The 14804-nt window shown below is 36.0% G+C and overlaps 1 protein-coding gene across 3 annotated transcripts in view; it reads right to left on the reverse strand.

Annotated features, from left to right (window-relative positions):
- Positions 1 to 11986, reverse strand: part of LOC106174089 (uncharacterized) — a 30820-nt gene extending 18834 nt beyond the window's left edge. The window contains exon 1 of one of the 3 annotated variants that reach the window (XM_013555481.2): positions 11807 to 11986. Coding sequence is in view for 1 of the 3 variants with exons in the window: in XM_086995449.1 (XP_086851575.1) it covers positions 2973 to 3094 (122 nt within the window). In the remaining 2 variants the exon portion in view is untranslated. Of the gene's footprint in view, positions 1 to 2972; positions 3132 to 4962; positions 5154 to 11806 lie in introns of those variants that run through there. The other 2 variants (XM_013555480.2, XM_086995449.1) reach the window with 2 other exon arrangements.
- Positions 11987 to 14804: the final 2818 nt, after the last annotated feature.

Genomic DNA, 14804 nt, shown 5'->3' on the forward strand with positions numbered 1-14804 from the left:
CCTTATTTCTATCAAAGCAGACTTAAATTTCGGAGGTATTACCTAACAAATACATAACACATTTTTCCGTGCTGTTCAGTAACGGGAAGGTATATTTGATTCTTTTTAACAGAAAATTAGGACATGGGACTGACGGTTTGTCCATTTCGTCATTCTCATAAACTTTAATTGTTTCGGCCAACAAGTCCCACAAAAGAATTCACCATCCTAGACACGCAAACGACCACTTTAAACCATGTCTTTGCCTTACTGGGACAGATTCTGTATTCCTGTCTTTGCCATAAGCGTGAAGCTACTAGTTTGTATACATTCCCACATATTCAGGAAAATGTGCCTTCCGCAAGCGGGGGGGGTGGGGGGTGGAGAGAATGGCGGCAATGTTGGAACTTATCCAAAAGGAGAATTTAAAATGTTTTGCATACATCTGCACGAAGGATGTACACTATTTTCTTTAAATTCAGAGATTATTGATTGGCATCAGATAACTCTATTGGTACTGATGAACCCGGTGGTTATCTATTGTACTCTGAGTGTACTTACACAAGCACGCGTTCAAGACAAACGCAAACTCGATTTTGTAAGAACTCATCTACCTACTGGTTTATACAAAATGAATGCCTTTTTCAAAATGGGCATATGCATATGAAGAAGAATATAGGGTGCATATTGTTATGTTTATCCTTAATGTGCCCAGTTTTGCCTTTGAATTCGTAATGAACGGTAGCTGTCCCAAAAACAATATAGGTATTAAATTTTTCTCGTTATCTATTCTTTTGATTTGATCGATTATCATTCCTTGAGTACATAACGGTGAAAGCACTAGCAAGGATATTTATTTGTTTTTAATATATACATTTATAATTTTCAACGGTCATATAACAATCAAAAATACAAATTGACGATGCTAAATTCCTTCCAACAAAACTTATATTACACCTGTTTAAAACACTAATTTGGTAAAACTTAAAGTAATGTGTAGAGGTACATGGTATATTCTTCATAAAATTTTATAAAACTCATTTGTTTTACTTTCAACATTACCAAATGAGAGAATCTGGCTTTAAGTGGCACAGTAACCTGCCAATTCTGTATGGTTATTAATAAAGAAACTCAAGATAACCCTCTATTTTACTGGCCATCACAATTACATTGAGCTAATGGAAATGTGCACTGGAGTGAACCATGCTTGAAGCCAAATAACCGTCCTTTATATAAATTTCCAAGAAGGACTTATTCATTTGTTACATTAATTGCCATTTATTCACGTTACTTTTGGGTTATTATCGGCTGATAAACCATAAGAATTTAAGGTTCTGCAATAAAAAAGGAAAAGAAAGATTTCTATAGTTATTAAATAAAAACTATAAATTACTCGTTATTTTTACTGAACCAGAAAACTCTACTGTGATAAAGGGGCGCTTTAATGCTGAGTGATGATTGGACAAATTCATAGTTCTACATTAACGTGATATTGTGCTCAGAGATCAGCATGTCTCCAGCACGGGCTAACTCCTACAATATGCTTGCTCTTGCGCAGGTTAATACAAAGGGCTTCACTGTCATATTTCACTTCCATTGTCATATGCATGTTTTCATTACTTCTTTGGATATCAGTCAGAAATGATCTCTACATCCACAATGTCTCAGGCACAGTTCAACGGACATTTTCGATAAAACTGTCCTTTTTTGGTAAATGCCAAGTCAAATAAGGTTCCAGGTGTGGCTCCGTCTACCATTAAAAATGTTAACATGTTACCTCTCGTCGGCAAAGCTATGTGTTAACATCAGACCCAGTAATCAGCTTGGCGCCCCACTGGAAGTCGTATCGACTGTTAATACCACTGTCCTCATATTAACGACACGTGAGCCTCTCAGTCTATGTCATTTTCAGTGGACATGGTACACGTGACAGTTATGGCATGAAAAATAAACCAAAGACCATGTCACGTTTAAGCTATTATTACACTAGGTTTGCGACCATTATTACACTTGGTTTGCGACCGCCTGCAGAACAAATTCCCTCAATCTCAGTCCGTCTGTGCTAGGGCTTAGAAAATATTTGATGGTATCAAATTCGTAATCAGAGTTCATAAACTGTAAATATTACAGCCTTTTTTGTTCCACATTTATGAGAGTGGTCCACAAAAGCAAAACATTTTATACGCACTCTTCGGATAGATCCGGTGTAAAACTTGAGGCGCACTTCCAGACACGATGAGATAGCCTTTTTTTATCACAGTATACCTTTAAGTTTTCTGACCTCACGAGGCCAGTCTCCATTGCCTGGCATCACACAACGGAGTCAAATTGGGAGTTTATCTCTGGCGGTGAGATTAGATTCCCAAGGTTTACAATGTAACACTGAAATGTCTAAAAATTACCCAAATATCAACCTCTGTTTTCATCTCTACTCAATATTCTATCTATAACACCCCAGCTGCACATGGGAGAGTCTGAACACAACACATCAACTGTCTGCACTCTGTGGCCCGCTTGATTTAGAGGTCGGCGAACTTTTTAACACAGGCACTGGGATCAACTGTAACCTACATTACTGAACTCAGGGATTTTATCTTGGTCGTCAGCACGAGATTTCTGGAAACTCATAGAACAGATTAATTGGAATGATAAGGAAAGATTCCAATCTTGTGCGAATCTCAGGATATATCTTAACATATACTTTAACAGTGCCCATTTGTCCGACTGAAGCAAATGTTGGAAACCGATAGATGAAGTTGCGTAAACAGAGCAACTGATAACTGCACTGCTGGGCCAGATGACTTACAACCAGCAGCTACTTTCTAGACCTGTCTCCCCAGGGTCTGTTAACCAGCTTGACTGGCATGTTATCGGCAGGAAATCAACTCGAAGGAAATGTTACATATATATCATCTAGACATCACTAAAGCCACCCGAGAGATTAAATCGGAAAGTTCACCGAAAAGTACATCATAAAACATTACTGCACATACCTAGTCGGGTCAAAGCTCGATAAATTGGATAAGTTATTATCAAGGAATTTTCTTGCGTTCTCAGCGAGAGAATTAACATTGAATGTTCGCACTAGCCATCCTATCGTGGACCAATGGTTCATGTTCGCACTAGATATCCTAATGTTCCAGTTGGGTCTGGCAAATTTCTCAGGTAAGATCACTTGTGACCTTGACCTTACAGACCAGAAAGAGATAGTCAAAATACATAAATAAATCAAATTCCGTAAGCTGTGGCAAAACGGCGCCATACTACATAATTGACCTTACTTAGGTTTTTCCTAGTTCGCAGGATACGAGGCATGCCTAAATTAGCTCAGATACATCGATATAACAAAACGTGGACTCGGCATAACCATCTCATAATACTGCTGGAGTTAAGTATTAGGTGATTAATTGTACCAGCATTTTGTTCCAGCTACTGAAAAGAATTACAACCTTCTGTAAAGCATCTACATTCACACTGCCCCGTTAACCCTCAAGAAAGCACAATAATAATAATAATAATAATAATAATAATAATAATACGTCCCACACCAACAGCATATATTTCTTGTTTTACGTCCCATACAAAGAAAGCACGTCGATCTCTTTATTGTTGTGCTCGTGGAGGAAGCCGTCTGAGTCAGCGATCGGAAGCCGAGGTCACGCGAACTCAGGCGTATTGATCGACATGGTTTATATAAAGCCTGGATGGTTCCAGTAAAGAGTACACAATAAGGCTGCGGATGCGTTATTTTTGCTTTCTCGGACCAGGTTGATGGATAAGCTTTAATATACCATATTTAAACATTATATAAATATGACTTACGGCATGTAAGAATAACGAGAAAAAAAAGGTTTCTTAGAAACTCTTATCTCGGGCAAAGCAAAACAAAACTAAATCACCAACTTCAGTGATTTTAGTCAGAATATCTAACTCAAATAAAACTCGTCTTTTATATTTCCAGTTGAAAAGCTAAAAAACAATACTTCAAAAATGTACCTTTATAACTACAGTATCGGGGGTCGATACTCATGACCCTTGTTTTGTTTCAGTGTACAGCATAGAAACTGAGCTATCTGATCGCAAACTTGGCTCGTTGGACGCGCGCCAGCACTGGGAGCTGTCGGAGGAAATTACACAGATATAAATGTCTTCATTTTCTTCAAGTTAACAATTAGGTAACTGGCCCTATTTGCGATTTATAAATTATGATACCCTCATATCATTTTACTAGTGCAATCACTTTTATCAAAAATTTAAAATAAACTACAAATGCTTCGAAAAGGCTTCCCTTCAAGTCCAGTCCCCGACTGCTTTGTTCCGTGAACACCTTGGCCACTTCTTATAAATAATGTTGATATCAGATAGCCGGAGATAACACGCTTTCAAAAGCATTTTTAAAAGGTAACAGAATGAAATAAGCGACTCGGTCATTATGAAACCCAATAAAATCAACTTAAGAACACCTTGTAACTAGATTCATTTATTTATTCTTTTGTTATTTCAAACATATTCTGAACAGGTACGTAAGCATCATATACTTGGTTAAATAAATAGATGAGTTCGGGCTCAGAGGAACTGGTCATCGAGCGTATATTTTACTGGAAATTACCTATTCTAAAGATCCTGAAAGTAAAGGCCTACCAACAGTAGGTTAGCTTGGAAGTAGAATATATACGGATCATCCGAGGAAGTCGGTATATCGAGAAAAAGTTGAAAAACAAAGTAATACCAGCAAACGTTGATGTATCACTTCTATCAATTAAGTGGAGTCTATTGGTTATTTTATATAAAGTACAAGCCTATGAGAAACTTGTAACTATGGTATCACTACTTGTTTTTCAAAGATTCGAAACCAAACAACTGTATATCCATTATGAAAAATGAATCGCTTGCCCTAACAACCCAAACTGAAATTCTTTTCGGACAGCACCGGTCAATTTGACCCAACAGCAAATAGGAGGTTAAGGAGGAAGGTTAACTCACCGGTCGATGTCTCCGCATGCGGTATACTTTGTTGTCGTACTCCGATTATCTCTGTCTGGGTTAAAATACTCGTTAATTCTATCGGAGTGTCGCGTTCCATTCGCAACTACTGGCGTTTCTGATATAACTTTAACCTCTGACTAACTTAGTCTACCTACAAGCGTTCGTACCGATTGGCTTAGAGCGAGGCTCTCAATGGGGGGGATATAATCAGGTTAGGTCAGTCGCCTTCGCTTATACGCCACGTTAACAGCGTTATTCAAGACTTTAAGTGCTGAATTATAAAGTTATGGTTTCCTCACACTTAGAAATTATATAATAAATTAAATAATTTATAAATGCTAAACGAATTATCGAAATAATGAAGCAAATCGTTTAAAAGTACATTAACAAAAACGGCTCTTGTCACGTGGCAAGACCCCGTATATAACCTTGACCTGAAAGCGATGAATGAATAATGGAAATGGATGAAAATGAACGAGTGAAGAGAGGCGATATAAAATTCCATGTCAAAAAAGAGAAAAAATTAATCATCTTAAATTTTGCCCAATTTCTGAAATATAAATTACAGTGGCGACTTAATTGTTCACTTTCAGCAACGAAAGTCTTTGTTTATATAACCAGTCCCGCTCAAGGTCGGGCGTACTAAGCACGGCTGTATATATAGAATGTTAACATGACCCTGAAAGGATGGCGTTTGTTCCAAAACCATTTCAGGGAGACAACAAGGGAAGTTATTACAATTATTTCTCATTTTGGCGTTCAGATGCCCAGGATTAATTCAAACATTTCTGCAAATGATATCTTAAGTGTTTCAATGAAAAGCAACATAAGTACGCCAGGTGTAGAGATAAATATAGGACGTTTTAGACACACATTAGGTCACAGACTCAATATTTAATGAGATGAGCGCAGGTTGTGCCGCAGACTTAAGGACCACAATGTGTTTGTTGCGAAACGGAAAAATTGGAAAGCACAGTTGAATTTTTCCGTAAGTCAAAAGTTAAAGAAATAATTGTTATCGAATGGTTAAAGTAACATGAAAAGCGGGCGTGGATTTCCAAAAACGCATAACACCCATACCCAATTAAGAGGTGCAATTGAGGTCACTGGCATGCACTTAAAAATATTAAATGCACAGATTAGAAACTGTGTTTGATAATTTAAGGGTCCTACATGAAGAAGTTCGTATCAAATTTTCACTGCATAAGAACCATGAATAATAAAAAAATAACTCGCCATCTAACCCCCAAAAAAAACATACGTCACTGTCACAGATGGCACACTTTCTGCTACGGAAGTGTTTTACTCACTTTGAAAATTCGATCAGCACTGTTTTCGCTCTTTAATTTATGTCATACAAGCAATATGTTGTAAAAAAAAACATGATAATCATCTGTATAGAGCTATGAATATTTATTTGACGATTTTAGTATGTCTTTCACTGAATATCTTTTAAAAAAATGCAGTATACCGACAGTCAAAGAAGCATTAAATGAACTATTTTTTACTCGTGGTGCAAAGAATTATGTCAGAAATGTCAAGCTTCACACTACAGATGATTAATTTGACAACATTAAACCCCTGTTACTTATTACACTAAGTGCTTGGACAAGAATAACCTTTTTCGGACATTTTTCAGGGGTACATACGTTACTTATATTTTAGCCATGACGCAAAGCCCCTGAGTTACAATTTAAATATGGATTCTATGGTTAGATGCTTCTTACTAGTATATTACGATAGAAATTACACGTGGATTTTTTTTTCTATACGCATATACAGTATGTTTTAAGTTTTTGAATACAACGTCAAATTGTTTCATTTTTATTTTTCTGACTTTTTTTAGACTTGTGACATTTCAGCTTGGGTTTGGGTGATAAACGACTTAATTCTTTTAGTTTCTTACACGACTTAAATGAAACCGACAAGCCAAGATAAACCAAATTAATGTCTCAGCCCCAAAACAGCTTTAAAACTGCATTTTCTTCAAATTTTTGGAAGTCAATTGATCAATTTATCTGTCCCTCCAGTTTCCCCTTACTGTCAGGGCACTATAAAGCTTGCTTTCTCACTATAACATTTCATGATGTGGTAGCTTTTCAGTATGTGCTGAGTTATGGGTTATATATGAAATCAAGATCGAGCTGGCAATGCTGTAATCTAGGGTACTCCAGTTGATAAAGGTCCGCTAAATGACGTACTACTGCGCGTGCATTAATTGCATAATCATCACTCTCACTCCCACGTGCGGGTGTATAACAGCGCGTGTATATTGCCTACTTATTTGAATGAGACTGCTGAGCGATATTTGTAACATAGAGAGAAAGCAAATATTACCTGTTCAAATTTCATTTATTGGGAAATATGAGTATTTCTCTAAGTTATAGGCCTGCTATTGCAAACTATATGGATTCGTTTTGCCGAGTTTTGTGGCACAAATGCTTTTAAATGCATCTTTAAAAGTTATGTCAACCATTGAAAAAATGTTTATAATGTTTACATTATTGGATTTTATTATATTCTAAGCAATGGGAGCTTAAGGGAAGACGATAGAATGAACTTATACGTTGTTTTAAAGGATATTTTAAAGTGAACATGGGGACAAATGGGCCAAAGTATTATATTACATGGGTTACATTCCTGACAATGGAGGGTGAAAATAGCCAAGATATATTTCTGTGAATTATGTTATTGACAAACTTTATTTTGAACAAAAGCTCTTTGATTGTTACATCTAATGAGGTGCAGTCTACTTCTTCAGTTCAGTAGATCACTAAGATAAGCTGCAATTTGTTCCATAGGGTGTTACACTCTTCACACACTTAACCTCTGCCTTCGGTCAGTTTTCTTCAATTGCAGCGAAAAAAGAATTCATAAATATAAATAAAATTATTCACAAAATGAACTAAATTATACCAGTTAGCAACAAGCAAAACATTAAAATAGCATCACGGTTTTCAAATAATGTGCAATAATAAAACACATAGAGACAACAGTCACACACCTGGCATATTAAACTATATTTTCAGGTAATATTTACTATTAGAAATAAACTGATCGTTTTTTGCTGTTATTTCATGCTGGGCAGGTAAAATGATGTTATAAGTTTAACATTTTAGCACTTTTTTTCAAAAATTCTGATATTTTATTCACGGCCATATCATGGCAAAGTAAAATATTGGTAACTTTGATGTAAATGCAAGTTTGGTTCCCTCAGTTAAAGATCGCATATCACAAAAAGATTGACAAATTGGAAATTACATGGAGCTATTTTGTTTATCGTCGGAGTTTTTTTTCCAAAACATTCATTTTCTTGTAACAAAAATTTTCAAGTCTTTCAATCTTATACAGTACATGTATATATACAGTGGGAAATACTAAATAATCTATATTGGGTTAAAAGCATCAGGTTATTTTTCTTTAATAATAAATAAATTAATACGTAAATAAATAAACAAATAAATAAAATTGCTTATACAGCAAGTACCTGCCAACTACAATAGATCTAATAAACATTAACTACAAAACAAAGTTTAACTGAATGGATAGCTATTTTTAAATCAAACCTTGTCGATTAATGGGCATTGAAACAGCATAGCAATATATCAAAGGCGTTTTAATTAAAATATACACGACTGTTAACATTTGTGTTGAGGTGGCATTTATTCTTTTTCTTAAATGTAAAAGCATTTCATAGCCCATATATTACTTTTCTCTCAACACACTTACTAATAATAGATACAAAACATGATCCTCATGAAAAGCAATAGCGTTCTTCCTAGACCAATAAAAATCTAATGATTTTTTAAAACAATAATCAGTAAAATTATCGTGAAACTTCTGGCTACAAACAAACGAACAGACCAATATATTTACAAAAGATTTATGGTATTAATGGTTTTTCTACGTGTCTCTCTTCAGCCTGTCTTGTCTCATTGAGACTCACTTATGACAACACTAATGGTGTGTGTCATTAGAGTGACGGTGACACGGAGAACGGGAGACATTGTTTCTGCGTGACACTTGTCAAGCTGCTCGGGTGTCCAGCATCTGATAAACGGGCATGGCAATCGGGGACGTCAACTATATACATGTATATGTAACTTAGGGGTCAATGATCTCGTGAGCGTTTGACTCAAATGCCACTGTTCACAAAGCTTTAACTGTGAGAACAACTGCTGGGGTCAGAGCAGTACATGTAACAGACGAGGGGTTCATCTTATCATCCGTATTTTTTATTTTAAGTTAAAGATACACTGTGGAGATTAGATTAGAAGCGATCACAAATAAGCGTTTTACATAACTTTTGTATATGGCGCATGGTTAAGAATTACTTACACAATAAGCTTAGCTGTGCTATGGTATTAAATATTCTGCATGCATTTTCATTCCACATAATGCCTGTTAAATTAAGAAAAGAACTACTTAAATGACTTTGTTAAAGCCTTTTGGTATAGCCTTCCAGAATTACTCAAGTTATCTTTATTTCCAATAAGGATTATCACAATATAGTTAGATTAGGGTGGAAAATCCCGCATAGGATACTTTTAATTACTTATGACGATGCTTCTTGTTGAAATTATCTAAGGGCATAAAATGACAGACAAATGATCTGAATCAATATCGCAAAAATAAATAAATAAATAAATAATCAATCATATTCACCGTCCCTGTTAAACTTCCATAGTCAGCCATCTTGACACAGTTTGAAAAGAGCGCGATTTACGGTAGACCTATGTTGCAGTAGCAGCACTGACATGCTGAATGCAGACTCAGCATTTCAAGCTCCTTTTTGAAAGGTTATAATTTTTAATGATATGTTGTTGTTGAAATAATAAAGACAGGGATGGTGGGCTGATATGGTTGTAGGGATGTTTGGAAGTCATCTTTAGGATTCCTAATTTTGCTAGACTTTTTAAAAATAAAATTCCTATTTTTTACTTTTTTTTTTTGAAAAAAAAATCTTATTTTCCTATTTTTCTTATGGTCCGTTATAACTTAACTGTCCCGCCATTTCTATGTAAATTAGTATTTTGATATGCGTGCACATACGTAAATCACCTTCGTTAGTCCCGGCAGCTGACAACAATCTAATACCTTCCTGATTCTTTTGACCTTTTAACAAATAACAATGCACGTTCGCAAAGCAAATTTTTGTTCTGATTTATTTAAATATCGTTTAACCTTCGATATATTCATTTTAACGTCACTCCTGCAATAGGGTCTTTGAAGTAATTTCAAACAGTTGTATTTTTGTTTGCATTTGATTATCATTAGGATGTAAAGATGACATTTTTTTCTTTATTTCAACAGGTAAATTGAATATAGTCTTTAGCATCCTTCATTGTCGTCAAATACATATATCTGCATTTAGTTTGATAAAATGGTGTTTCTTTTGTAAAATGACCTGTTTCCCTTCAAGTTCAAATAAATTTCTGTCTTTTAATATAGCTATAAAAAAAAGCACGTGTAACGTTTAGTTTATCTTTTCAAGTTATCTGCATAAATGCAATGAAAGGTCGATTATTAAAGAAATATTTCTTGGTCAAAATTTAGTTGAAAGGCCTACGTGAAGTAAGGAGAAGAAATGTGCGCTTATTATGCTCCAGTCACTAAGTCACACTGTAAATACGTATTCACACGCGCTGTCTGTGGCCGCCTGGGACACAGATTGATTTTACACTGGATATTTCGTTATTATGTCCAAGATGTCAATCAATAGTTGTGACCTTGAATGGACTGAATGGCTCCAAAACAACTGTACATATGACCAAATCATATCATGCACCGGTACATGGATCTGCCGTGAACCACCCACAGCCTTGGACATCTTTACTGAAGATGAAAGGGGTCGCTGTCTTTTTAAATATCAATTTGAAAGTAATATATTATCATTTCCATTCATTGCCTGGCTTGCAAGGAAGCAAGGCACGAACGCCAGCAATCGTAGTACTGTGCAGCTCTTCTCTCTAATGTAAGGCTAATGGACAAGTTTTCGTTATCAAGATAGAAATGTTACGAACTCCAGTTATTTACATGACGTTTTCAATAATTAATTAAACTAATCAATGCCGTTCTGGTTTTTCACCCTAACAGTGAATGAACAAGGAAAACAGAAAATAATGGCTGTACATGACTGAGAGTCAAACGTTGAATATTGTTTTTGCAAAATATTGTAATTCAAAGCTGTATTTGTAACTATGTCCGACTTTAGATGGCCATGTAAATTAAGCCCCTCGAATCTGAGTTCACCCTTGCAGCAGACTTCATTATTTAAGTCAACTTAACCGTTCGATTGTATCCAAAAAGAATGGTAATTGGGTGGTCATGTAGAGCTGATTTCAAAAAGCGTTTGTGTCTTCAAATGATTAATTCTTTGTTTAACTTACATGAAAAAAAAATAACTTCTTCAAACTGTCGATACTAGTACACTGTATCAGCTTTGAAGTAAGGCGCGTGCATGAAGGTCATCTGATTGATATACAGGTACATGTAAGTTCCTTAATGCACCTGTTATCAATCACATAGCAATAGAAATATAAAATAACAAACCTAAAAATTAGTTTTCTCGCGTTTTTCCGTTATCAATAAACTCGATATTTTAATAAAAGCACTAACTTATGGCTAGTCGTGATTGTGAATGACAAATTAATACACTTCTAATGCTACTTCTAGTGTGGTTTTTGAATAATTCTGTAGATAGGAAGACACGGTGATACGCCAGGTAAATGTTTCTAACTAAGGAAAGCTTCATACATAGAGCTAGTGACAAAACACATCGATATACCCAATGCATCTTTATCGTATTACTTACTAATTAAAGAAAAACATTGCAACTCACTCGATCTATCGATAGCGCTGGGCAGTCGCTGGCGACGTGGTCCTGTTCCTGTCGCAAACCTCCACTACAGAATGAAGTCTGGAAATTGCATTCCACTCTTCCGACCAACACGTTGTGTTTACAGCAAGCTGCAACTACACTGTACATATAGAGGTTAACTGGTGACAGTACACCCGTGCTCAGAACAAGGCCATCGTGACGTCAGCGCCCGACAGGTAACAACAAAGAGCAAGACAAAGCCCAACTTTAAGTGTAAACATGGCAAGCTTGTCCAGTGAAAGGAAACGAAAAAGGAAAGGAATGCACCCAAAGGCGGCTAATATTTGAAATAATAACCACCCTAGGAAATATAAGGCATATCCAAGAAGGTTTCTAATAGTTTAATCAGTTTTACGCTGAAGAATGCACAACAAATTTACATGCAAACATCATGTACATGCACTCACTAGTAATCGATTTGTTTTGCAGTTAAAGCTTCATTTTGGTGCATTATGCAGTCTTTCTAACACAGCATTTCTCTACACCTTAACTTATGGAATCAAAATCAACCATTCATCACTTATATATTCAAAAATCACGGCGCTGATATTAAAACGTCTTATATAAAACACGTGTACGCACCATGTGAGTACTGAAACAAAATAATCCTTATTACACAAAGCGCGTGACGTTGGAGATATCGATCGAAACAGTAATTTCCACGTGGCCTTGGCATGCTAATGCTTAGTACGCGTGAACGTAGGTTATAAAATAGGTCTTTGCCATAGGATCGGTTTACATGTTGAATGGATTCTACTGATATACCGGTCCATTTCTGGGCCATCGGTCTTTTGTTTTCAGGGCCATTTACATATTCCCTTTCTTCTTAGAACCCAAAATTTCATTATTGGCATTGAACATAACCCCCTTGATTGCTGTATCTATTAAGAGGCGGTTTATTTCATAAATTATAGTGTTACACTCGTCACACATTTTACCTTTGGTCAGTTTTGTTCAGTTGTAGAAAAGGAAAATTCGTAAATAATAAAGCGTATAATGAAGCCATAGCATACAAAATGACACCTGGATGCATCGACTTATTGACAACATCAGATCTACGTTGACAAAGCAATATAATACCTTTTTAATGAAAATCTTTAATTAGCGGGCCATTACTCCATAGCAAAAACCTTCAAGCCAAAATGACGCCCATAGATTTATGGTCAACTATGCCACTTTTCTTGAAAAAAATCCTGTTCAGGGATGAAGTTACGCCTCATACTGATTGCTATCTTACCTCAAAATAGAAAGGTGTTAAATTGACGATAAAAGCTTTGAGTGGCCTTTGCTTATACAATATACTTATACCATATTTTATATGTTTCAATGGGATTTTTTTTGTTTAAAATCAGCACAAAGGAAGATGCATTATTGAATAATCAGATGCAGAAAAAACTCATTTACGGTATGTGGATGATAATAGACCCTTATGTGTGAACAGGACGCAGATTCCATGGGTCGCTTTGTATTAAGCGCATGCCGGTGTGTATGGCACAATTACGACAGCTATCGGGGCACTGTGCACTTCTGAAGGTCACAGATCATATTCCATCTGTGCCTCGTGTAATAGATATGGGGGGAAGGACCGGACATGGACCTAAGAGCGGTGTGTGCCCCCAGGTCGGTATTCGAATAGGAATGTATATATTCAAGGTCGTCTTAAGTACACGTGCAGTAAATTAAATCAAAACAAATGAAATCATGTAAGATAATAAAAAACTAAAATAAAAACATAGACCAGGGCGGTCTCTCGGACTGTTCCTCTACGCGACTTCGACAGGACTGGAGTTCGGTAATGACCGACTCAATCTTGTTAATGGGGAAATTGTGAATTTACAAATACTGTCTTTTTTTAGTCATTTAAGTTCTTAAAAATGAGTGGTAACAACAAAATTGAAAAGCAGGCTTCCCTTTAATATTATTCCGTACTGTGAAAGCACGAAAAGCTATACAGAAAACATCTTTCATGATTCCATAATTATTCCCCATTGATTGAGTCATTTACATGTACCTGTACGGGGAGCAGCTCCGTGGGTGCGCGCGCGCGCGCGCGTGTTAGTGGGGGGGGGGGGGGGCATGCTTTTCGTATGTATTATTTCTATCCCAGGTAAAATTTTCACTGGAACACATGGAAAATTTTACGCAAAAATCACTTTAATTTCTTTTACCGTAATTCCTAGCAAGAAACGTTAGGTATTGTTGTTCTACCTGATATGATCGATCTGTCGAACAAAGCAGGGAGGTACACTGTATATTGACGTTCATTGTATGCAAACCTGTTTACAGCAAGGGTGAGAGGGACTTCCATTTTAATTTTTAGATGGCACTAAGAACGATCAGTATCATACATACATGTACATGTAGATCTATCCACGTTTCTCTCATACAGTATGTCCCTTACATTAGCTATAGCCTACCCTCTGCCAGGGCCACAGGTTTCCACTAGATATTCACAGCTGTATGTCTCTAGCTTTTTATGCGCACTCTTTGTGTAATGAATGAGTCAGAGATATCTGCACGTAAAAATCTAGTAAAAATCTGTGGTCCTTGTAGAGGGTAGTTCTATCTGGACCACCTTCCTTGATCCATATTCTTCAGTTCACATTTTAGGCACGACGTCCTTACATCCATCTTTATTCTGCATGGAAAATTTTCAGTCGAATTATTTTCACGATCCTGTTAAAATTGAATTGAAAAATTGAAGTAAAAAGTTTACTTGCTTTACAGCTTTTTGCATTGATTCTACTTGAATTGTTCCCTATCTCAATTAGAATTACTAGTATTTATATACATACAGTATGTGGGGCCTAGGTTGAAAAGTACTACATGTACATATTATATCATTTACAGGTATATCAGTATGTGCACTGACTACCGATACATGTACATGTACTTATATATATCGATAGAATTAAATTAGATTTTAACACTGCCTATAAATACTTGAAAATGTTTTCGT

This window comes from Lingula anatina, chromosome 9 (assembly GCF_051362555.1).
Source record: "Lingula anatina isolate TDL-2025a chromosome 9, LinAna3.0, whole genome shotgun sequence".
Classification (NCBI taxonomy): Eukaryota; Metazoa; Brachiopoda; class Lingulata; order Lingulida; family Lingulidae; genus Lingula; species Lingula anatina.